Consider the following 24405-nt stretch of genomic DNA (forward strand, 5'->3'; position numbering starts at 1 on the left):
AACAACAGGGCTATTGTATCAATCGGGTTCAATTTTCTGTCAACCCCATCATTTATAACATTCGCGCCGAAACCATTTTCCTTTTTTTTTTTTTTCCCCCCCCCCCCCCCCCCCTTTACTCGTAACCAGAATTATACTTACATCAATATATAGTTGTATGTTCATTGGTGGGATGGTAGTACTTCTATCCCCGAGCTCATGCAGGCCCTCAACCAGCTGGTACTAGATGGAAAGGTGTTGTATCTCGGAATTAGCGACACCCCTGCTTGGGTTGTGAGCAAGGCCAACGAGTACGCTCGCAACCATGGCCTACGCCAGTTCAGCGTGTACCAGGGCCGTTGGTCAGCCGCCCAACGTGACTTTGAGCGTGATATTATTCCCATGGCTAAAGCTGAAGGTATGGCTCTAGCTCCATGGGGTGCACTCGGTGGAGGCAAATTCAAGTCGGACGAGCAGCGTCAAAACAGAGCGAGTGGACGCTCCGCCGACGTCAGCGAGGACGATATCAAAATCAGCAAAGCATTGGAGACCGTTGCCTTACGCAAGAACACCATCATTACGAGTGTGGCTCAAGCGTACGTCACCCACAAAACGCCGTATGTGTTCCCTATTGTCGGCGGACGAACCAAAGAGCAGCTCAAGGCCAATATTGAGGCTCTCACCCTGAGCCTTGATGAAGACGACATCAAAGAGATTGAGAGTGCTCTTCCCTTCGACCCCGGCTTCCCTCACTCTTTCCTGTTCGGCCCCGCTATCCCCGATCACCCCGGCAAAGTATGGTTGCTGAATATGGGAGGCACCACCGATTACGTCCCCGAGCAGAAACCAATTGCACCGAGGAAGACGGGAGAATAGGGTACTCGCGGCTCTCTCGCTGAAACTTGGAGGTGGCTCACTCGAAGATATTATTGAGATAAGATCACCGAGCTCGGGACCGGGTATATTGGGGGTAGCTGGCTGCCTATGAAAATTGTCAAGGAAATTTCATGTTCATGCACCAATGTTGCTTAATTATGCCATCCTACGAATTATTTGGCGATGAATTAAGCATATTGTAATGGATATATATGTATTTTACTAAAAAGAATGTTGAGAAAAAGTGAGGGAATATCTACTCATGCACAAGAAAACTTCTACACATGGTGGCAAGATATGGGTATTATTCCAAGGAATCAAACGATCATTACCTATAAATCGAAGTTCCAAGACTTCGCCTTTGAATTGCATTGTCGTTGAAATAGAGTAGCAGTAGTGCTTATGTTTCTCGAACCAACATGCATACTGCTTCCTGTCCATGAATATCCACACTGAGGCATGGGTTACAGGTTAAGAATAGCCTACTTAGAGTTAGTTCATATGACCATCCAAATCGGAATTTTCCAATGTACTAGAAGCCATTGATTGACCTGGTATGAGATTTTAGTACAGATACCACCTCCATGGGTACCTGCTGACTCTATCAACTTCGATATCGTGGAGTATTCAAACTCCGCATACTAGGTAGGTAGGCAGATAGCGTTGCGGCTAATAACCCCCAATTGAAATTACGGCACCGCTCCCCCCTTTTCAGCACAGCACTGGTGTTGTACAAGAACCCTAACCCTAACCCTTACCCCTATTTATTGGTCTCCAACGCAGATAGAAGCAATTTCTGATTGAGAAATCGAGCCTGCTTTTAAGTGGTTAGTTCTTACCAAATGTTCTTACATTAAAGACATGAGCGACATAGGTACCTTCCCTTCCAAGTCTCGGTAAACTTTAACATCCACAAAGTGCAAACATGGAAAGTACGTGTCTTCTAAGCTTTGCGCTAAGCTTTCTCTTGTCGCAAACGGGATTGGCAAGAAATACCCGTATGTTGCCTGATACTCCGACTCTCCAAGTTCATTGGAAGTGCAAGAGAGAACTTCCCAGACATCTCTCTTCATGGGGAGCCTAGCAAATCTCGTGTCTCTAAATTTGAATCGTTACAACCATGCACAAACAACTAGAATTCTTACGGCCTGATGAACTGCCTTCCATTTCTTCGTCTACGGATCCTATAGACACCAATTGCACCCTGAGCCAACCCCCGATCAGTGCCAAGATTGATGAAAGTCTTCCAAGACGTGCTAAGTCACTTGATATCGGCAAGAAGCACGTCTCAGGGAGAGATGAAGACTCAAGTCACAACTTTGCCGCATGGAGAGGTGGATCAATTTCCTCTGTTCAAGCGAACATTAAGCGAGGAAAATGGGTCAAATCTGCCCCTGGAGATGTTCTAGGTCAACAACCACCAAGGTAAAGAGGTTTAAACCAGAACTCCATTTCTCCGTGTAATCTTATGTTTATCATGAAATGGTCTTACAGTTCAGCATTCGACCAGCGACCTAATATATCACATAGGCGGAGTAGTCTAATTGTACCACCGGGCGAAAGCAATGTCCTACTTCATAACGGAGTAGAGTTAAAGTCTCAACTTCAGGAGACCGTGGATACACAGCAAAATGAACTCTCACCCGAACGCGCCAAGAAACGAGGAACGTCTCATCTCGATGGCACTGGATCAAAGATGCGCAAGGTGGTAAATGAAACAGACAAACATCCTATCGAGAGATCTACAAGCATCAAGAGATTACTCAAAGTGACTAAAGGCTCGGATGGGCCGGCTATGCCGCAACTATCGCTTTCTGGGGGCGTAGAAAATGACGATAAGGACAACGAGGAAGAAACATATGAACGAAAAGGCGCATTCTGGCTAAAAAGGGATAGGGGACCTGATGAATTCCGGTTTCCCAAATCTCACGGTCATCCAGAGCCATTATGGCGTGCAGGTGATGGATTCTCGGTCGACGAAGCCAGGCCAGATTTCACATTCCTCATGACCGGTCAGCATAAGCAAAGAAAACCTAGACCTACTTCAAGCATAGGAGAACTCCAAATAGAACCCCGGAATGAAAATGAAGAGGACTTGCGCAGATCGGGAGTTAGTCGCCGCAAGAAACAACGTTTATCCCATTCGGAGGTGAAGTATCGCCGTGGTGCAGTGAAAGATGTATGGCCTACTATAGAAAACTTCTCAGAAGAACTAGAAGTACGAAAACGGAATCCTGATGTACCACCAAATGAGAAGATTATACCTTCGACTATACAACCACAGCCAACTCCAGTACCCCGAGCTAAGGACACTTTCGAATACAAACCACCCCCCATGACGCGAAAAAGAAGAGCTTCCGATTTCGAGAACTTCGGGAGACGCCTCGGAAACGGCGACACGATGAGCAATAAGTCTATCGCGGAGAACCAGATTGACCCAGCCCATCATGACATGCAGTCTGAGCCAGAGGGCGATGGAACTTCTAGCGATGAAGCAGTAGAGGAGGAATTTGAAGTAGAAGAAGATGAGGAAGATTATGAGAACGAACTACCAACAAGTGATTGTGGGGAAATTGACGGAAATGGTGAACATGACTTGAGCGATGAAGAAGACGCTTCCAGCTCTGCTTCAACCGAAGTATCTAGCACTGGAAGTTCAGCTATTTCTGCTTTAGATGACAAGGGTCATGAGCCACGAGAACTGGGACAATATTTTGACGATTTTTCAGCTGCTGGAGATATTTCTAGAGAATTCCTCGAGTTCAGCCAAGCTTTCTCTTGAGGGTCTGAGGAGGTCCTGGGGTGTTCTATTTACCCTTGCTGAGTTATAGGGGACATCATGTTAAAATAGGAGCAACCTAACCATCACAATCGTAGCAACTTAAACGAAGAATATTAGCTTACATAGATTTTTATAAAGAGAATAGATGTACGGAAAATACCCACTGCTTATTTATTCTATTATTTCCCCCGAGGCAACATTTTCTGAATTGAAGATAATTCTCTTTGAAGGGATCCAAATATAAATCGGACCCAGCTGAATAAAACGGCCATAATAAAACACACAGAACTCATCAGCACCGGGCGCAGGTCAATCGAAGGGCAAATTTTGTATGTAGAATTCATATTTCCCATCTCCATTTAACGCCAGCCAGCTCCGGGCCTCAGCCTGTCCTTAGATAGAGGATCTCAACAAGTGAGGGATAAACCGAATCACCAAAAATGACCGCATAACCTCGACTTTTCTTTCTTTTCGGGAAATCTATTGTCCTCCACCTACTCCTACTTCCCCTTACCCTTAGGCAAAGCCTCGTTCTCACCAAGCTCCCTGACGAAAATCTTAGTCCGTCCTTCGCCGCTGTAATCCTCCATGCCGGTCTCGAAGCCGGGACACACGGCGACGGCGAGGTACCGGCCGTCGGCGCTGAAGGCCAGCGCCGCGACGCTGTCGGCGAACTTCTGGTACACCTTCATGCGGCGCTTGGCTTCGGCGTCCCAGAGGGCTACGGTGGCGTCGCCGCCGCCCGAGGCAAAGGTGCTGCCGTGGACTGGGTGGAAGGCTAGCGCGTTCACTGGGAACACGACGTCCGCGGACGACCCGTCGGCTGCGGGTTGTGCCGTCCGGTGGCATTTGAAGGCGTATTTCCGCGCTTGCGACTCCGCGCTCGCGTCGAACCATTCTACTGCTACGCGCCCTTCGATCGACGACGTCGCGTACCCCGCGTCCGAAGGCATGGCGGCGACGGCACGCGTGAGGAATTTCAGGGAGGACTCGCGCTGTTGCCATGGTTGTGGGGCTTCGTTTGTTTGAGATGACAGTGCGGCTGAGAGCGCGGATAGGTCGTATATGTGTACGAGTCGCGAGGTCATGGCTACGATCACTTTCGATGGGGACGCGGCCATGGCGTGAGGTTTTCCGGGGAGCGGGATGGTTAGGGGTGTGAGGGAGGGGTTGGTTGGGTCGTGGACGTGGAGGGTGCTGTCCCAGGAGGCGGAGATGAGGAGGGCTGGTGGGTTAGTTACCGTGAAGGCTTGGGTTGGGATTGGGGTGTAAGACTTACAGTGTTCCCGGCTATAAACAACCCGCCTTACGGGCGCCGCGTGCTTGCTCAAGGTGCTCTGGTCGCCGGTCTCGAGGTCGATGTGTCGGACTTGCCAATCCATGCCGGCGCTGAAGGCCTCGCTGCTGTCCCTGCCGAAACATACGTCCATCACGGGCGCGCGGTGCTCGTACGTCTGGAGTAGGGAGCCATGGCTGTTCTCATCGCTGCTCTGGAGCGTGTCATATAGGTAGATATTCTTGTCCCAGGAAGCGACGAGGAGCCGCGACGGCGAATCGGGCGCGAAGGCGAGCGCCGAGATGGCGTCGTTGGGCGGTTGCGCGAGCTCGAATTGTGTTGCTGGTTTTGTGTTTGTTAGCTTCAATGTTGCTCATAAAGACCGATGACCAATGAAATTCAAGGCGGATCTTCTTTTCCTATTCATAAATGAAGATTTTATCGACATACCTGCTGGTGCCATGATGCTTTAACTAGATTTCACGATATGATGTTTGAGAGAAGCTCAGTTCAGGAATGGCTAACCGGGCTAGCTGTGTAGTCGGCGAAGTAAATATCAATTTACAGGGGTGTAGATTACCCCAGTGATAAGAGGGACTCCACTGTAATTTTCCCGAAGCTTAGAAGGTGGGATGGAGGGGCAACTGCTAATTCGATACGCCCATAGCCCATAGCTTCCCTAATAATTGACCACTTGGGCAGCTTTGTCTTCTTCCTGCTGCAACTACGTCGTCGATCTCTTCTCTATCTAACTTTTTTGTTCTTCCTATTTTGTATACAAGCAACAGGATATGCCTTTCGCACAGCTTGTCCTGGGAAGCCCAGGCTCTGGAAAGAGCACTTATTGCGATGGCAGTAAGCTGTCCTTATTATACATCATTATCCAGGTCGTTAAACTGACTATTCACAGTGCACCAGTTCATGGGCGCAATAGGACGTGAATGCTCCGTCGTCAACCTCGATCCCGCCAACGACAAGACAAACTATCCGTGCGCCCTAGATATCCGCAACTTAATCACACTAGAAGAGATAATGAGCGATGATCAACTCGGTCCTAACGGTGGTGTCCTATATGCTTTCGAAGAACTTGAGAACAACATGGAATGGCTTGAGAATGGATTGAAGGAACTAGGAGATTCATATATTCTTTTTGATTGCCCCGGTCAGGTTGAACTATATACCCACCACAACTCGCTCCGGAACATCTTCTTGAAGCTTCAAAAGATGGGCTATCGGGTATGTCCTGTCATTGACAATGTTGTCTATGTATAGAATGCCTAGGTACTAACAATGCGCAGCTTGTAGCTGTACATCTCTCTGACAGCTTCTGCCTCACGCAGCCGTCCCTCTATATCTCCAACTTACTCCTCACCCTCCGCGCTATGCTTCAGATGGACCTCCCTCATATAAATGTCCTCACCAAGATCGACAAGATCTCCTCGTACGATCCGCTACCCTTCAACCTCGATTACTATACCGATGTTCAAGACCTCTCATACCTAACGACATATCTCGAGGAAGAGTCGCCTGCCATGCGCAGTGATAAGTTTCGTCGGTTAAACGAAGCTGTCGCTAATCTGGTCGAAAACTTTTCTTTGGTTAGATTCGAAGTCCTCGCGGTTGAGAATAGAAAGAGTATGATGCATCTTTTGAGAGTGATAGACAGAGCTGGAGGATACGTGTTCGGTGGTGCGGAAGGAGCCAACGACACTGTCTGGCAGGTTGCTATGCGAAATGAGGGATCGATGATGGAAATCGAAGATGTCCAGGAGCGATGGATCGACTCTAAAGAGGTGTACGACGCGGCGGAAGAGAAAGAGTGGGAGGATCAACAAAAAAGGACCGGTGGTGACACTGGAGCCACGACGCCTGACTTGATTCCCGATGACGATGATGACGAGTTCGATGGAATGCCACCGCCGATAGGGGACAGCGGGATTAAGGTAGTACGAAAGAAACAATGAAATTGTCTCAATCATCAACTATTTCCCCCATTTCTACGTCGCTGTCATCATCCTCGACGCTTAGTAAGTCTGCCATAGCAACATCGGGTTGCGACCGTTCTGATTTTCTAAACATGTTGCTAAGAGGATCATCGGTCTTCTCTTTTTGGTCGTTCTGCGCCGTAAAAATGAGGTCCCGAGCACGACGAATAGCTTCTTCCTCGACTTTGCGCATGGTACCGCTCACATGAACAACACGGAAGACACAAGGTTTTCCATTTTTAATGGGGATGGAGTTCATAAAAGTGAGGGCAGTCCAGACCAGGCGATAAGACGATCGCGAAATGCGCAGAATAAATGTTGAAGTGGCATGAGAGAAGTATTTCACTATAAGACTCATGTAAGCCTTGCATACTTCGTAAGAGTACGTACCCACGGTGCTAACTCACCACCTAAGTTCCCACCCTCGATGGCTCCTGAGCCATAGTCTCCGAATAAATTGGTAACCTCCGCTCGTATACCCCTAAGGAGGGCTGCTGAATTGAGTTGGTCGGTCGTTGGTTGGTTGATGACCACAACATCGGGAAGATCAGGCCGACTGCCAAGTTCATTTGGGTAGAGGATCTTAACTAGGAGATAACGCTCCTTAATTCGTACCATGTTGTTTGATTTAAAGAATCATCTGGTTTTGTGTCATTCATGAATCTCCAGTTTCAATAAAACGATGTAATTAAATTTAGTGCCTTGCATTGCATGTATGAATTGGAAGGACTCATTCAACTTAAGTAAATGAAGAATTGAGATCTCATCTTCTGTTGAGCTCTGAAATTTTAGCTTTGGCTCTTGAAGCTTTATCTTATCGGCGCCCTTTTATTTAGATACCTAGGTATATACATATATCCGCAAGGGTAATATGTATAGTGTAATAAACGGGATCCGTGAATAGCATTGTACAACATTGACATTGATCGCTCTTGCTGAAAAGTTTTATTGTAATAACTCGACTCAGGACTCGATTCCGTAAAAGTAGCAGAAGCTTATTTCTTATACCAAAGAACGATTTATTTCCTTTCTATTTGCTCTTAAATATAATGCAACTGAATTCGTATTACTATCCGATAAAGGATAAGTCGTTTATATAACGGAGTGTAAATATATTCCCGCCCCGCATTTGCGCTGCACAAATGAAGTTTATCTCATACATCGCGCATCACGCCGTGCCAAAGATTCACTTACATTTAATCTGTTAGTCTGTCAAGTCTTGGGAGTTACAAAATTCAATTTGAATATATGTTCTTCCTACGTACTATAGCTGCCAAGTCTTCCCTCAGCAATCATGTCTAATGCTGCCTTAAGGGTCGCATTACTCATCGTCTCCACGACGGCAGCCAAAGACCCTTCTTCTGATGCGTCTCAAGACATTCTAAGTGAAGTACTTGAGAATGAAGGCGGTGGAAAATGGACTCTAGTTGATACAAAGATTGTCCCTGATGTAGTCACTCAAATTCAACGGCAAATTACGTTATGGACGGATATTGCCGCAGATACCATCAACCTCATCCTGACCACCGGAGGTACCGGTTTTGCGGTTACGGACAATACCCCAGAAGCCGTATCAGCTCTGCTCCATAAGACTGCACCCGGTATTGTTCACGGCATGCTAGCAGCCTCTCTAGATGTCACCCCATGTTAGTATATAACCCCCTATATTTTATAAGAACACGCTCGCTAACTCTAACTAGTTGCCATGATGTCTCGCCCAGTCGCAGGTATCCGAAATAAATCCATAATTATCACACTTCCAGGTTCACCAAAAGGGGCCCGAGAAAATTTACAAGCAGTTTTGAAAACGCTACCGCATGCATGTCTTCAAGCTGCCGGTATGGACTCGAGGACATTACATGCTGGTGGGGTTAAAAAGCTCGAAGTAGAAGCTGGTTTGAGACCGGGAGGAAGTCAGCCACATTCTCATGACCATTCCCATGACCATTCCCACGATCACCATAGTCATGGACACAGCCACGGCCACGGACATGGTCATGGTCACGGGAGTTTAGTTAGACATACGGCCCCTAGCTCAAACCCGATGTCTAATGACCCTAGCTTGGGCCCTAGCCGGAGAAACAGAGAGTCTCCATACCCTATGCTTTCGGTGGAAGATGCATTAGGCAAGATCAAGGAACAAACACCGCCAGTGGAAATTGTCACCTTGAAAGTTGATCGGTCACTTCCCGGTCACGTACTAGCCGAAGATGTCTCAGCGAGAGAAAATGTGCCTGCCTTCAGAGCAAGTATCGTCGATGGTTACGCCGTTGTTGTACCCAAGGATGGAAATATGAAGGGTGTTTTCCCTGTCGTCTCGGTATCTCATGCTTCGCCAGGCCATGCCAAACCCCTGAAAGAAGGGGAAATTGCTAGGATAACAACTGGAGCACCACTGCCTCCGGGAGCAACCTCTGTCATCATGGTTGAGGATACGATTTTAAAAACTATGACTGACGATGGTAAAGAAGAGAAAGAAATAGAGATCCTTGCCGATAACGTGCGGGAAGGAGAGAATATCCGCGAGGTTGGTAGCGATATCAAAGCAGGAACAACTATCCTTAGTAAAGGAGAGCAAATATCGGCAGTCGGTGGTGAAATAGGTCTCCTTGCCGCTGTTGGAGTTGCGGAAGTAAAGGTATACCGCAAGCCTGTTATAGGAGTACTATCCACCGGGGACGAGATTGTCCAACATGATCGGCCAGGTGATTTACAATTAGGGGAAGTACGCGATACTAACCGTATCACATTAATGTGCGCTGCGAGGGAATGTGGATATCACGTCGTCGACCTTGGCATCGCAGCAGACAAGCCTGGCACCCTGGAAGAGACGTTGAGAGATGCCTTGCGGCAAGTCGACTTCATCATTACAACTGGAGGGGTCTCCATGGGCGAGCTTGATTTGTTGAAGCCAACTATCGAGAGATCGCTAGGTGGAACTATCCATTTTGGTCGCGTTGCCATGAAGCCAGGCAAACCAACAACATTCGCCACCGTCCCTGTCAAGAACAATGCGGGCGAACGAGTCATGAAAGTCATATTCTCTCTACCCGGAAATCCCGCGTCGGCTATCGTTACGTTTCACCTTTTCGTCCTACCTTCTCTTCACCAAATATCGGGCGTCTCGCCGGTCGGCCTGACGAAAGTCCCGGTCACCTTATCCCATGACTTCGTTTTAGACAAGACGAGACCCGAGTACCATCGCGCTGTCGTTACAGTGGGCAAAGACGGGAATCTAGTTGCTGCCAGCACGGGCGGACAGCGAAGTTCGAAGGTCGGTAGCTTAAGGGGTGCTAACTCCTTACTGTGCATGCCGAGTGGCAAGGAGCCACTCAAGAAAGGGACAAAGGTCGATGCCCTTATGATGAGCGGTATTAGGATTGAGCTCTAAACAGTATGTTGTCTCTCAAATTACCTAATACTATGAGCATTTCGTAATCGGCTCGTCTTATACATCTCAACTGCAAAATACCTAAGTTACCTACCAAGTATATATGATTAGCTTTTTGATGTCTCACTGGTATAAGTAACGCTGTTACCGCTTCCATAAATAGGTTTGACCCATCTTGACTTAATACATGATTGGAGCGAATGCAGGTCCAATGTGGTTCCTCCGTGCATGTCCTCGTATTAATATCGATAGTTGCGTGGACGCTAGGTATATTAGCCGGCAAATCTGGATTCTAGATCTATAGCGATATCCTCCCTACTGGATCTACCTGCTACGTCGCATTCGAGTATTACGACAGCGTATCTGATTTCCTATGATACATGCCAAGTGATAATTCGTGTCTAAGTAACGTGTGATAATTGTCGTTCGTTATTGTCAACAGGCGTATAAATAAGCCAGTTTCTCATGATTGTCCAGATGTTTAGAACCGTTGAACATTTCTCAGAGCCAACATAACCCTTCATTTATATCAAAACTCTTCGATTTACCTATCAAGATGAGGGCATTCGCAACTTCGTTCGTCTTTCCAGCCGTCGCCCTTGCGGCGGCAATCACACAGAGGAGTGTACCCGAAGGTCCTTGGTCTGCCGGAATTTGGAGAATGCCGACGCAAGACGGAGAGCCCATGTTCACCGGAGATGGCATCAATGCCAACGGTGGAAAGTTCTTCGTCAACAGGAACGCCTCCACATACTGTCCAGATACGGTCGAAGAACTCGATTGTTCGGCTTATCCCGGGACCAGAACTGTGTTTTCGGGAGGAAACAATACCGTATTTCTAGATGTCGCAGTACCTGGCGGGCAGCAAGGTAAGCCCAGTCCGAAACCATATATCCTTATATAAGGGAGAGGCGGTTAACAGCGGGAAATATAGTATACGTTGATGTAGACGGCTCGCTGTCGTACACTGTACCACACTCGGCATACATGCCCGAGGGCTCTAATGCTACGGGTTGGAGTCGTTCAATGAGCCAGGCTTTCGGGGCTCCTATAATCTTGAGCAATAATAACAAGTTCTGGGCTATCTGCCCAGTTACCGAAGGACTGCCGAAGGAGAGGACGTATCAGGTATTCGTTGGACAGTCAAAGGAAGGTTGCTTGAATACTGAGGTCAGGACGTACACCTACACCTCATCGGGACCAAACGCTTGGGAGTACGTATAATTGATATTCAACCCGTTTCACTTGCTTTCCTAGGATATAATATAATGCAAATTGTCAAGTGCAGTTAAGCTAGGCGTATACCTACCATAAAAATGAGAGACGAACTCCATGATCATCAAGTCGGAAAAATAAAACAAAAAAGGTGGTACAAGAGGAATTTAACCTCTATACGATGGACTCGCGGGGAATCGAACCCCGGACCACTCCCAAGTCAGTAGGCGAATCCTAGAAACGAAGCTATCGTGAGGTAGATCGTCGTCATTGGATCGTTCCTGCTAAGGGAGTATTATACCACTAAACCACAAGCCCGGTTTTAACCCATCCAAGTCGCTTGGATGGAAGAACCTGTGAGAGATCGGATCCCTCTTGATGAAAAATTAGTCTCGTTGTGTCCAATTATAAAACTGAGGCTCGAAGGATAGGTGGATGACGGGTCCATACTGGCACCGCCCTAATTTAGCGAATGCATGAGAACCCACTTAAGTGCCGACCGGTTACTACTCCGGCTTCGTATTAATTATGGTAGAATATTTTTTAAAAGAAAGAAAAAAATAGAATTATTAGGTAGGTAGTTAACAGTGTCTTATATCTACCTATTGAGGGTCGAGGCAGACTTTATCGCCGATGCTTTGGATAATATAAACTCTGGACCCTGGTCGCCTGTATTAACTACAATCATCGATTCATTGTAGGGGTGTGGGTGCCTACTTTGCCCGCCACAATAATAACTGTCTTCATGTGGTGTCATGGCGGCAATGAGGCAGAGAGGCTGCGGCATCTGGTTCACTTGATGTATTGGCTAGCAAGCTCTTTATATTTTCGATACATCGCAGTTTCATGTTAACTTAAGTCGCATCCATACATGATTTGCTCAGCTTACTACCTACCTCCTGTGCTCGTGAGTTCCCCCCGGTTCCGAAGAGACAGCCTCCCCCCCAACAACTCATTCAGTAGCGTGAGGGGAGCCCTCAGGCTGTGTGAGACAACGCCTCGTAGCATATCACCATATCACCGCATTACCCTGCCCTCCACGCACGAGGTGATTGGAGGATCCTTAGTGTGCCACTATATTTCATGTACATAAGACTGTGATTCCTTATCGGGCGAATGATCTTCATTGCCGGCATTGTACAAGAGGGGATGCCGCAACATCGTGCCCTCCCTCATGGTGAGTTCGTGATGATAGGGTAGTATGAAGAAAGAGCCGCATGTGGAGTCCATCGTAGAAGTCCGTAATCATAAATAGCGTTGCAAGGCAGATTTTGGGGGCGAGGCACTGCCTGTCTGAATCTGCCATGCTCTAAAAATACAACAATTCAACCTGAAGAAAAACCACTCTGCCATAATCAATAATGCCTGTGAGAGATACAGTATTGACATATCGCCTCCGACCACAAGCCCTCAGGGATTATCTAAAGCAGGTTTTCAACCAGGAGATTCCAGTTGCTGTAAGATCTGCCTACTGTGGCCTAGGACCTAGGCTAACCGGGGACAACAGACGGCTGCTGATGGCAAATCATTTTATCATTTCAACGTGCCACGCAAACTTCGCCCGGTAAGATATCATACTAATTGGTATCCGATCGTCAACATATTCTTATCAAGTACATAGGATGAGAAGGACTATATCTATAGGCACCTCCGTTACAACGAAGATGAAGATTCCATGTGGTAATTAATACACATGAGAGAATAAACATGGCAAGGCCTTTTTAGATCAGATCTATTCATAGTGATTCATGATTGGTAGATATGACCCTTCTTGTTCAATGTAACATGGATGACATAAGGGAGGGGAAGAATCGCTTCACAATTTCATTGGTCTGATTAAGTATGGGTGATCTTACTGTACCACTTTCTTTTGGGCTGAGTCTCATCGGATGTGCTGAATGATTGTAGGAGGCCTATTACGCGAGGCAGTGTAGAGGCAAACATACTTAGCTGAACGAACTCTTCGTTCGATACAAAATGCAAAATAGTTTTTCCACATTAACTTCTACGTTGGCAATACATTTCTACTTAGTAGTTATATGACGCTCTTGACCCTTTCCCTTATTCCGACCCGAACAGTTTGATATTGTACCTAGAAGCGGAATTCACACTGTATGATCACCATGGAGACACAGAGCGCACTAGATTGTGCGGTTCGGTTCGAGAAATCTATGAGCAGGAGTTTAGAATATCCTGTGAACCTTCTCAGGACAGAAGCGTTCGGCCACACTCTTGAATCCTATTGCAGAAGACTGAACGGCACCAATATATTCGACCCTCAATACCGGTCGCTAGCTTGCGTTAATCTTTACGAAAATTTTGATTTATCAAGGAATCTCGACACGATTCAGAAACTTAGCGGTTACCTCGACGAAGAAGATGGTGCTCCACTATGGCGAATGGTGTATGAAAGTCGGGTTATCTAATAATCGTTCTCAGCTAATGCATGGATAGATTCATCCAGTCTGCATCCTCTCGGGGCGCACTGGGATGCAGTCAAGAACAACTCACATATCTACTCACTTATTATCAAGTAATGCCTTCGTTTCTAGACTTTGTTTTGAATTTTAGCATCCGAGGGGGGCCTGTGGCGCATGCTTCATTCAGACACGAAAACTATCTCGAAATGAATAGTCCAGAACTCGCTCTGCCGGAACTTAAGCGATCTGGGATTCAAATACAACATTCTTTCAACCTCTTGTCCGTAGAGCGCGCTCGTAACCCAGATGAGAAGAACCAATGGCCTCTCCGCCAAGTTGCCCTATATCATTCTTTCGACGTCACGAACGGAAGGTCTCTGTGGATCATCCTTAAGGGAAATCAATTAATGGCACGCCGTATCTTGGCCGCTACGAAAAACCATAGACACTTAAAGGCTGCAGAGATCAACAGCCCCGAAACATCATTCATCGCTGGGCTGCAGGTACAGATGATGATGATCGAATGGTGCTCCGAGAGCTGGCCTGAGTACATTGACCACCTTGAGGCAGAGGTTGCTCAAACTTCCGTCGAAGGGAAAGCCGCACCGGTCGAGAAGATGACCAGCCCCTCAGAAATCGAGCTTATGCATTCACCAAAAACTACTAATACTTGGGGAAGTCAAACAGGTAGTTCCTTGGCTAGTCCTAAACGACGAACTTTTCCTCGCTCTTCATCGGATCTACTGGCAATCATCCGAAGAATGTCTGGACTTGAGAGCGGGGTGTCAACCTTGCCAAGGGATGAACCAAACGAGAAAGATATCGAAGCAACGGCTGGACTTGTAGAGAAAGAAGAGGATGAAGGTGATAAGCTCTCTGACCTTGAGAAGGAGTTCTCCTTCGTGAAATTCCAAAGGTTAAGCCTGCTAGGCCAAGATATAGAACAAGCCCTGGTGGTCATCGAACAGAATAAAGGGGTGCTGAAAGCGATAGAAGAACATTACCATTCTGTCATCGAGTCGTACGGTTTTACAACTCACATGAAGAAAGACCTCTGCAACAGCGATATAACAACTTTCCTTACGAAGTTACGAAGTATTGAAAGGGACCTAGACATACATTACGGTCGTATACAGACGTTGTCCCGAGCACTAGAAAATGACAAGACAGTGGTATGTTAAATGCACTTACGAATTGACTAATCTGAGCTGCTAACAACATGTTGCCGCAGTTTACAACACTTCTTCAATATAAGAGCGAGAAAGTATCGGAATATTTCGCAAGCAGCGCGAAGACGTCGTCCGATCGAATGGAATCAATGACGCAAAAAATGCACAGCATTGCGATCCGTACCGAACAAGAGACAGTGTCTATGCATGTAATTACAATATTTACACTCATATTCCTTCCAGGGACGTTTATTGCTGTATGGATCAAGTTACCACGGCTTTTTCAACACCTTCTGACTTCGAAACAGACCTTATTCAGCAGCGGCGTTTTCAACTGGAACGACAATGGGAATCTTGAGTCCGACTGGGTCATCCGACGAAGTGCCTTAAAGCTATTCTTTTCCGTATCCTTACCTATGATGGTTATCATTCTATCGGCTTGGTCGATGTTGTATTTTTATATGCGACGTAAGAGGCAGGAGGAAGAGGGGAAGTGGATGTTGCCAGTAACGGAACAGCAGCCACCCACAGGAATCAGGACTAATAGCGGGATTGTCACTCGTGGAGAAGAACCTACGAATATCATGTGATTATCTCAAGTACGATTCTACTTTTCATATGAGACGTTGTCATAGAAAAGAAACAAAAAGATAGAATGAAAGAAAGGGGCATTTTAGAGTTCAGCAGGCCGGACCACAGCACGGCTTTATGTGGGGCTACACACGGGTTGCCCCGATATTTTCGGAATTGAGTGGGGCTATGTCGGTCAATTCCTACCTAGGTAGTATCAAGAAGGAATATTTATAGACTTAGCTGAACTACCTAGTAATTGATGGGTTATTTTTACATCCTCCAATTGTGATAGCTGACCACCATAATATTTGATGTGTAACAGTTTACAATGGAACAGCAGCGGTGTCGTTCACACTATGATTTGGCAAAGGTGGGAACGAGGGGCATTTAGCGTATGGATATGAAATTTACAGTTCGATAAGATTAGATAAACTCACCATGTCAGATTTGAAGTCTCAGACTTCGAAAGTCAACTTTTCATACTATTTCTCATTCTATCAACAACAAAAAAAAACACAGGAAGCTTAGGATGGTCTTATTATGCCCATACCTATGTGGATTTAAATGTCAGGCCACTTCAATTCACAAAATCATACCAGAGGGGAAATCTGATGAATTGCAACGACCCGTATTTGTCAAAATGGCCCCCAATGGACCTCCCCTGCTTCGCCGACGCGGGGTGTCCAGCCATTTTTCCACATCGGTCATACTGCAACAATTGCCACTGTTATGGTTCGCGCCCTTCCTGGCGATGTGAACTCCTAAGGCAGCCTGCCCTAGTGTGCTGCGGCTGACTGGATATTACTTGCGGGATGCATTGGGATGCTGATAAAGCTTCGGACATAAGTACCTACTTACTAGGTACTAGGTAGGCTCATAGCAAGGCTAAAAGAAGGAAGAAAAAAACTGAAATATTATCTGTATTTACCTAAAGTTCTCATCACTACATCGAGATCAATTAACCAACAATAGCACCCATCGTCTCCTGTTCCCTCAATTTATCTCCAAACACTGGTTTTTATCACTCCGCAACCTTCTATGTATATATTATCTTACATATTGAGGGATTCCTGTCTCTACACAAGAAATCTCGTCTCCTAATTGTTCAACATCCCTAATAACAACTAGATTGGCCCGTAATGGCACCGAAAAGGAATCGCCGTATGCCGACACGCCCGCCGAAAGATACCCCTAATTACGGCATCAACAACAAACCTTCCGCCGAGTTCTCTGAATTTGTAGACAAGCAATCTAAGCAGCATGTCGAAGAATTCTCGGAGAATAACAAGAGTTTTATTCCGCTTCCAATATTACGTGATTATTGGGAAAGAGCGAAAATCGCAAACATCTTGAATGCTTTCAACCCACCGCTTCCCTTTTGTATCGATACTATCCAAGACGGCTACATCCGTGTATTCTCTATACTTGTTCACTGCGGTCAAGTCTCCAACTTAGAACACTTCACCAAACACAACTTGCACGACAATATACTGCCGTTGAAGAAACGTCCAGATGACTGGAAGGGTAGTTTCTACGATACTCTATTTAGCAAGTTTTCCAGGTGCCAATGGACGTTTTGCCCCCTAATGTTTGCACCTGCGCACCTGGAGGATTGCCACCTTGACCCCAACCAAATATTACCAATCGTGAAGTTAGAAAGGATCACCAACGAACGGATTACGCAAGGAGATGCGGCGATTATTCAAAAGATGACCATTCACGATTCATGCCATTCTCTCGTAAGGGTGCGCTCTATGCTTCTCATTACCCTATAGATATATTACTGACTTGGTTCCCCTGTAATAGACACCAGAAGGCCAACCAAAACAGAGTACCTTTGTACTCAAGACGTACCATAACCACAGGTTTCAGCGGATCTACGAAAATGAAATCGACGCTTTACGGACGCTCAAAAACCAGCGTTCACCAAACGTCATTACGTATTATGGTTCCTTCCGGCAGGATGGGACTTGTAATATAATACTCGAATATGCCAATGGAGGGGATCTTGCCCAGTTTCTCAAGAAAACTCCCAGTCCGAAGGGGGACGAAGTCATCCAGTTCTGGAAAAGCATATCTCTATGTTTTGGAGGTCTGCATTACATCCACCACTTGGTCAACACTGGTGGATATCATCTCAATGGGTAAGATGCGACACAAGTTTCAAAGAAAAAAATGCGTCGCAATTGGCTAAACCTCTTTTCAGGATTCATGAAGATATCAAACCAGAGAACATATTGCTCTTTAAGGGGAATTCAGGGTCGCCCTACGACTTTGTCCCTAAAATTGCAGACTTTGGACTATTTACGCGCGTCAGGAGGTCGAAAATAAATAGCTTTGACGCAATGGGACGCGATAGAATTGGGAATCAGTTCTACAGTAAGTTTTGCCTAGATTATTGCTCTGTCATTCGTTCTAACAACGAGCAGGTTCTCCAGAGTCTAGTCATCATGCCTCATATCACGAGAACGCTCCGAATACGATCAACACTAGGGCCGACATATTCTCCTTTGGAACCGTCCTCAGTGAAGCCTCTGCTTGGGTAAAGGGAGGCTCTAGTGAAATAACCAAGTATTATGAGCAACGGAGAGCTCTCCATCGGACTAAACGAGCTTTCCGTGGGAACGATTACGAAGGCTGTTTCCATGACGGGGTGACCCGATTGCCCGTTGTCGACGAGATGCACACAACCATCCGTGATCACTGCAAATCCACCAATGACCTTATTACACCACGTGCCCTTGACATTATAGAAAAGTATATGCTGTTACCTAATGCGAACAGTCGATCCAATGCCAGGCAGCTTCAGGAGAGATTTCAGCAAATATTCGACACCCCAGACCACGAGTCACTCAACTCATTACTTAGCATTTCGGAGCTAGAATCGCCATCAATTAAAAGACAAGGTTTATCGCTAGCGGAGTTGGCAGAATATCTGTCAAAACAACAGTCTACCACAAGCCGCGATGGGAGGAATGGCCAAACTTCCACGAAGAGAGAGATCGACAACCTCTTGAAAGATCTCCAGGTCAACGTTTTTGACAGGCACCACTTGTTCTTCATTGATGATTCGACCTCAATGAAGGAACATGCAGAGTCGATTAATGAAGCCTTTTCAGCGCTCCACTATCTAGCGAGACATCTCGAAGGACACAAAGTTGAGCTTTCTGTTGCATCAGGACCTAGACACCCACGTTGCAGGCGTCGAAGCAAGAAACTACTCCAGCTAGTAGAACGTCTTAAGTATCAGCGAGATCCAGATATGATGGAGAACCGTTTTAGACGGCTCATAGATGATGTTATCATCCCACGTCTACCGAACCATATATTTGGCATCAACGTAAACATTCGCACTCGAAAGCCTACGAGCATTTACGTTTTCACCGACGGTAATTGGCGCGGGGATGACACAGCAGCGTGCGGCGTGGAGAACCACATTACGCGGCTGAGGGAAGAACTACAGAAAAGGGGGCTGGATAGGAATTACATATCCTTCCACTTCGTGCGACTCGGCGATAATGTAAATGGGAAGAGATATCTCGGCTACTTGGATCGTTTTGGTCGAGCTGACGGGCAGTATGTTACCCCCTTCTCAATTTCACACACCCCGGTTCTACTAGCTAGAAACACAAGAACAGCGACATACGAGTATGCTAACTCTCAGGCTTACGTAGGGACAACGTCGATGTTAAGACTATGTCTAGCCCCGTCAAGTCAATTATAATCGGCCCCCTTACCCAGAGCAACGACGAGGAAGACGAGGAAGATTTCGACTTCTAGAAGGCCAAGGCTTAATGAGCAACATTCTTTTATACATATTGGCGTCGAAGCTATCGTCATAGTTCTCGGCGCGCATGCTAAAACGGACGGAGGCGCTTTGATTTTCCATCGATACAAAAAAGCGCAGAATATACCCAGGTACTCACCTAACTAATAGATAGCCCGTATTTCCTTAATCTCTATTTTCATTGTCTATACCCCTTGCTAGCGTTTTGCATTAGATCGGTTCTAAGCATATGGACTTAGACTCGCTCGGTTAGCTACTAGGTAGCCTAACGCCTCCTACCTTATGTACAATAACAAGAGGGCTTTCTTTCACGTACGACCATAGGATTTAGAGAATTCGGGATCCCGTCCGCTCTCCCTTAGACAAGCTAGATACCGCTGGATTAGTAGTTGGGTCGGTGACGACCAGCGAATCCCCAGTGTTGTACGTTTTATTTTGCTTTTTATTTTTCTTCTTCTTTTTGACCCACCCCTACTTTAGTTAGTCTCACCGCTGTGTACACTATCTCTCAAGTACATATTCCTTCTCAAAATGACCACTACTTGTATAATTATTTGTTTAGAGTTATTAATCCTAAAAGCTGATGTGGGTGTTAGACGGTTTTAAGTTATACTTGTCAATAGTCTTCTCTCATCGCACTGTGGTTTCCATTTTGTCTAGCTGACTGACACAACCTTGAAGTGAAGAAGGTCCAATAGGGCGGTTGGACCTTCTAATAATACTTACCTACCTGTTTAGGCAATTACCTTTAAAATTATAGGGTTCGCATAGGATAGAATCGATCAGCTTCAACAACTAGCTGCATAAGTAGTGTTCAAACTGGAGTCGCAACTTCTAAGATATAGTAGATTCTATATTCAGAAAGCATCTGCCGACTTCTAAGCTTCATTCGACCCACACTGCCACACCAACTCTCCCACTTCATTCAGCTGATGTTGTACTCTTCAAGCCACTGTATAACTATTATGGGTGCAAGGGTCTTCTGCCGATTAAACCCCCAAGGGAATAGACAGTGATCGACGCCCCCCATCCACTCTGGCCGACGTCGCAAGCGGGCGTTTCCCCGCACAGGACCAGCTGTAAAAGCCGTCTTCAGAGCTACTCTCTTCGCGGCGTGTGGGTGGTGGGATCAGCAACCTTCTCCAACAACTTAGCTGTCCGGAGGAAGCAGGTATAAGACAATCAGACACCGTAACAAGCAGCATTACCTGCCTACGCATCGTCTTACTGGTTTAGCCGCCGTCAACAAGTCTTGTCCAAGCCCGTAGAACTATGCCTTCAGACGGCGCCCAGGATCCCATCTCACATGCCTTTCCTACCAAGCAGCTTACTATACTCGGTACGTGCTCTCTTCTCCTCATCTTCATCCTCCTACTCCTCGTCCTATCATATTCTTCTTGACGTGTGCGTTTCGATTTCAGCTGATGGACTGACTAAACCTAATACGAACAGCGATATGTCGTTTCTCGGAACCGATCGCGTTCAATTCTATCCTCGCGTACACTTACGTGATGGTCAAGGATCTGCACGGGGGCGATGACACGGACGCATCCTTCTACGCCGGTCTCCTGGTCTCGGCGTACGCCGTCGCCGAGGCCATGACCGCTATTGGCTGGGGGTCGCTTAGCGACCGATACGGGAGAAAACCCGTCGTCTTATTCGGGCTCGGGGGCGTCGCCATTTCGAGCCTCATTTTCGGTCTCGCTACCGAGTATTGGGTTGCTCTTCTTGCTAGGTTTATCGGCGGGGCTTTGAATGGCAATGTTGCTGTGGGTGATGTTTTGTCTTTTACTAATTCACAATGAATCTTGGATTGATTCTCATTCTGTTTTTATTGAATAATTGGAAGGCAATATTTTCAATTTCAGAAAGCAAAATTTGGCTTACTCGTATTATAGGTTATGCAAACGATGGTCGCCGAAATGGTCAAGATGCCGGAACATGAACCGGCTGCTTATGCTTCGCAACCTTTCGTCTGGACTCTGGGTGGGATCATCGGTTCTGCAATGGGTGGGTTTCTAGCTCAACCGGCAGTATTCTACCCATCCCTGTTTCCGGCCGATGGCCTTTTCGGAAGATATCCGTATCTCTTACCAAACCTCGTGTCCGTGGTCGTCATCATATTAGCTATTACCCAGGGTATCCTCTTCCTCGAAGAAACCAACCCTCGGATTAAGAAGGACGCTCACGAGGTCGTTTTCGAAGAAAACGACGACATAGTCGACGAGCGCACACCGCTTCACCATCCCACAAACAGAGAATCTTCAATCAGAAGCCGATCATGTGCTTCTGTTGAAAGACCATTATTCGTTGAAGAAAGCCTCCCGCTCCCCGTCGAGCAGACCTTTGACTTGAGAAGATCTTCCTTCGGCACCGTGCGTTCAATCAAGCCGCAACCTCACACAACCATAAAACCAATCGAGAACTTCAGCGGACGAACCTTCAATTTCACCATCATAATGGTAACAAGCGCCCTCGTCCTAGTCTCCTACCACCAAATGGCCTTTAGCACCCTCCTCCCCACACACCTCCTCGACAAACCCGCCGCGCCCCCCGGCTCCCTCGACCTAATCGGCGGGCTAGGCTACACCGTCCACGACGTCGGTGTCTACCTCTCCATAAACGGGATCCTAGGGCTCTTCATCCAGGGCTTCATCTTTCCCATTTTCGTCGACAAAGTCGGTGTCTGGAAGTCCTTCGTCCTGAACATTATCCTCTACCCCCTCGCCTACGTCTTCATGCCCTTCCTCTCCGCCGTCCCTGCCGCCCTCGTGTCCCCTAGCATCTACCTCTCTATGATCCTGCAGAGCTTCTTCGGTATCGTCGTCATTCCCTGCGCGCTTATCCTATTGAAAGACGCTACGCCGTCGCCGCTAGTCTTGGGCAAAGTCAATGGCCTGGCTATGTCGGCTTGCTGTTTGGCGCGCACCCTGTCGCCGCCTTTGGTCGGGATTATTTACAGCGCCGGTGGCTCGGCGGCCGCTTGGCTTAGCTGTGCCGGTGTCGCTCTTATTGGTATTGTCCAGCTTTTCTGGGTTCCTAGGAAACATGTCCGTGGCGTTGTCATGGGCGATGGGAAGACGAAATCGGATTCGCGGGGCGAGGAGGCTGGGACGTGTCCGGCTGTGACGCAGTGATTCGCCTCGGTTTTTTTTTTATTTCAGGTGGGGGCTCTGCATATACCGTGCTATGACGAATGATATCATTCCGTCCTCCGAGGTATTAGATACAAACATAGATTCAGGGGATAGTGGTAAGGATGAGGTAATGATGTAATGATCTCAAATGAATTATAAATTAGACGGCGGACCATAAAGATAAATCCGCCAACCCGCCAATTTAATTAATATATTAAAAAATATACTATATAAATATAATATACAACGAATATATATTATATTTTATAATTTAAAGATTAAAAAGCTTATAAATTATAATATATATAAGTAAATATTTATTAAATAAATATAATAAGTTTTTTTATTTTTATAAAAATATTAAAAAAATAAATATTTATTTAATAATATTATAATAATTATTAATTAAATTAAACCTTATTATATTTAAATATTTAATAAATAAATAAGTATATAATCGTTATTTATCGTAACATTAAAAGTTATAATAATAAAAGTAAATTAATTTAATTATTTTATTATATTATTTAAATTTTTAATTATATTAAAATAAACGAAAATTTTTATATTTAAACGTAAAAAAAAAATAACTTAATATATTATTAACTTAAACTTTAAATTACCATTAATTTAATAATTAATTAAATAACTTTTCGAAAATAAATAAATAAATAAAAAGTATATTAAATATAAAAATAAAAAACTTTAATAATAATTTTTTAATAATAAAAAAAATAACTTTACGATTAACGAATAAAGTATTAATTATTTAATATTTTTTCTAAAAAATAAAACTTTATTTAATAGAATTTTTTCGAACTTAATTTTAATATTCCTTTTTATTAACGTAATTTTTATTTATTTTTACTTTTATTTTTTATAATTATACCTTTATTTTTAATTTAATTTTTTAATAATTATAATTTTTTATTTTATTTCATGTTTATTTAAATAATAAATAATCGTTTATATATTTTTAATTTTTTTATTATTTATTTTACGTAAATAATAATATAATTTCGATTTATTTCGATTTAAAATATTTATATATTTTTATATATTATTAAAAACTTTTCGAACATTATTAAATGTAATTTAAATACGTTTTTAATAAAAAACATAATTTTTTTTTATTTTTATAACTTAAAATAATAATTAAAAAATTAAATCGTAATATATTTTTAACATTAATAAAAATTTATTAAATAAAATCGATATTATTATTTATAATATCGTTATTATTATTATTATTATAATATAAAAAAAACGCGTTTAAATTAAAATATATAAAATTTAAAAAATAATTATTATAATTAATTAAATTTTTTTTAAGTTTAAAATATACGAAATAATATATATAATTTTATATTAAATTAAAAAACATTATTTTTAATTAATTATATTTAATTAACTTTTAAAATTAAATTTATATAAAAAAAATTATAACTTAATATATTATTATATTTAAATAAGTTTTAATTTTTTCGTTTTATATTATTTATAATTAAAAATATTAATATTTTATAAAAAACATAATTAAATAATATAATTTATATTAAGTTTCATTAAAGTTTAATAATATTATATAATAATATATTATTAAAAAAATACTTTAAATATATTATATAAAATTATAAATAAATAAACTTATAAAAATTAATATATTTATATAATTTTAACATTTAAAATATTAATTAATATAATATTAATATTATAAAAAATTTTTAAAAATAAAATGTTTATTTATATAATATTTATTACTTTTTAAAATAATTAAAATAATATATTAAACTTATTTATTTATATAATGTTTTA

General features: G+C 44.2%; 10 protein-coding genes and 1 non-coding gene across 11 annotated transcripts in view; 8 read left to right on the top strand and 3 right to left on the bottom strand.

Annotated features, from left to right (window-relative positions):
* Positions 1-1027, top strand: part of GGS22DRAFT_153455 (norsolorinic acid reductase) — a 1899-nt gene extending 872 nt beyond the window's left edge. Inside the window, exon 3 of the mRNA XM_047959852.1 lies at positions 154-1027. Coding sequence (XP_047823063.1) covers positions 154-855 — 702 coding nt within the window. The 3' untranslated portion in view covers positions 856-1027. The remainder of the gene's footprint in view (positions 1-153) is intronic.
* Positions 1028-1975: 948 nt separating this feature from the next.
* On the top strand, positions 1976-3637 carry GGS22DRAFT_184805 (uncharacterized protein; the record flags this gene model as incomplete). The annotated part of the gene is made up of 2 exons (XM_047964228.1): positions 1976-2280; positions 2386-3637. The coding sequence occupies 2 exons, from the start codon at positions 1976-1978 to the stop codon at positions 3635-3637; spliced, it is 1557 nt and encodes a 518-aa protein (XP_047823064.1).
* Positions 3638-3920: 283 nt separating this feature from the next.
* On the bottom strand, positions 3921-5488 carry GGS22DRAFT_68950 (mitotic checkpoint protein BUB3). The gene is made up of 3 exons (XM_047967804.1): positions 5364-5488; positions 4917-5255; positions 3921-4862 (listed from the first exon to the last, which is right to left on the bottom strand). The coding sequence occupies exons 1-3, from the start codon at positions 5374-5376 to the stop codon at positions 4138-4140; spliced, it is 1077 nt and encodes a 358-aa protein (XP_047823065.1). The 5' UTR covers positions 5377-5488; the 3' UTR covers positions 3921-4137.
* Positions 5489-5594: 106 nt separating this feature from the next.
* Positions 5595-7065, top strand: GGS22DRAFT_68956 (uncharacterized protein). The gene is made up of 3 exons (XM_047967805.1): positions 5595-5768; positions 5824-6149; positions 6212-7065. Exons 1-3 carry the CDS (start codon positions 5705-5707, stop codon positions 6875-6877), a joined length of 1056 nt encoding a protein of 351 aa, XP_047823066.1. The 5' UTR covers positions 5595-5704; the 3' UTR covers positions 6878-7065.
* On the bottom strand, positions 6885-7659 carry GGS22DRAFT_196864 (Rpp14 family protein; the record flags this gene model as incomplete). The annotated part of the gene is made up of 2 exons (XM_047965896.1): positions 7306-7659; positions 6885-7243 (listed from the first exon to the last, which is right to left on the bottom strand). The coding sequence occupies exons 1-2, from the start codon at positions 7514-7516 to the stop codon at positions 6885-6887; spliced, it is 570 nt and encodes a 189-aa protein (XP_047823067.1). The 5' UTR covers positions 7517-7659.
* A 203-nt stretch (positions 7660-7862) lies between these two features.
* GGS22DRAFT_153462 (gephyrin) lies at positions 7863-10460 on the top strand. Its single transcript, XM_047959853.1, has 3 exons — positions 7863-8004; positions 8107-8544; positions 8599-10460. Exons 2-3 carry the CDS (start codon positions 8193-8195, stop codon positions 10287-10289), a joined length of 2043 nt encoding a protein of 680 aa, XP_047823068.1. The 5' UTR covers positions 7863-8004; positions 8107-8192; the 3' UTR covers positions 10290-10460.
* Positions 10461-10521: 61 nt separating this feature from the next.
* Positions 10522-11808, top strand: GGS22DRAFT_68977 (uncharacterized protein). The gene is made up of 2 exons (XM_047967807.1): positions 10522-11158; positions 11224-11808. Exons 1-2 carry the CDS (start codon positions 10846-10848, stop codon positions 11511-11513), a joined length of 603 nt encoding a protein of 200 aa, XP_047823069.1. The 5' UTR covers positions 10522-10845; the 3' UTR covers positions 11514-11808.
* GGS22DRAFT_t16 lies at positions 11687-11822 on the bottom strand. The gene has a single exon. It is a non-coding gene; the product is annotated as a tRNA-Ala (tRNA).
* Positions 11823-12795: 973 nt separating this feature from the next.
* GGS22DRAFT_153470 (uncharacterized protein) lies at positions 12796-13518 on the top strand. Its single transcript, XM_047959854.1, has 3 exons — positions 12796-12961; positions 13012-13068; positions 13126-13518. Exons 1-3 carry the CDS (start codon positions 12866-12868, stop codon positions 13186-13188), a joined length of 216 nt encoding a protein of 71 aa, XP_047823070.1. The 5' UTR covers positions 12796-12865; the 3' UTR covers positions 13189-13518.
* A 109-nt stretch (positions 13519-13627) lies between these two features.
* On the top strand, positions 13628-19446 carry GGS22DRAFT_177782 (uncharacterized protein; the record flags this gene model as incomplete). Its single annotated transcript, XM_047963538.1, has 9 exons — positions 13628-13908; positions 13959-15096; positions 15156-15350; positions 15402-15647; positions 16893-17405; positions 17473-17810; positions 17873-18045; positions 18096-19242; positions 19341-19446. The coding sequence occupies 9 exons, from the start codon at positions 13628-13630 to the stop codon at positions 19444-19446; spliced, it is 4137 nt and encodes a 1378-aa protein (XP_047823071.1).
* An 862-nt stretch (positions 19447-20308) lies between these two features.
* Positions 20309-22875, top strand: GGS22DRAFT_153476 (MFS general substrate transporter). The gene is made up of 3 exons (XM_047959855.1): positions 20309-20792; positions 20906-21222; positions 21352-22875. The coding sequence occupies exons 1-3, from the start codon at positions 20726-20728 to the stop codon at positions 22588-22590; spliced, it is 1623 nt and encodes a 540-aa protein (XP_047823072.1). The 5' UTR covers positions 20309-20725; the 3' UTR covers positions 22591-22875.
* Positions 22876-24405: the final 1530 nt, after the last annotated feature.

Source organism: Annulohypoxylon maeteangense (assembly GCF_022496945.1).
Source record: "Annulohypoxylon maeteangense strain CBS 123835 unplaced genomic scaffold GGS22scaffold_2, whole genome shotgun sequence".
Classification (NCBI taxonomy): Eukaryota; Fungi; Ascomycota; class Sordariomycetes; order Xylariales; family Hypoxylaceae; genus Annulohypoxylon; species Annulohypoxylon maeteangense.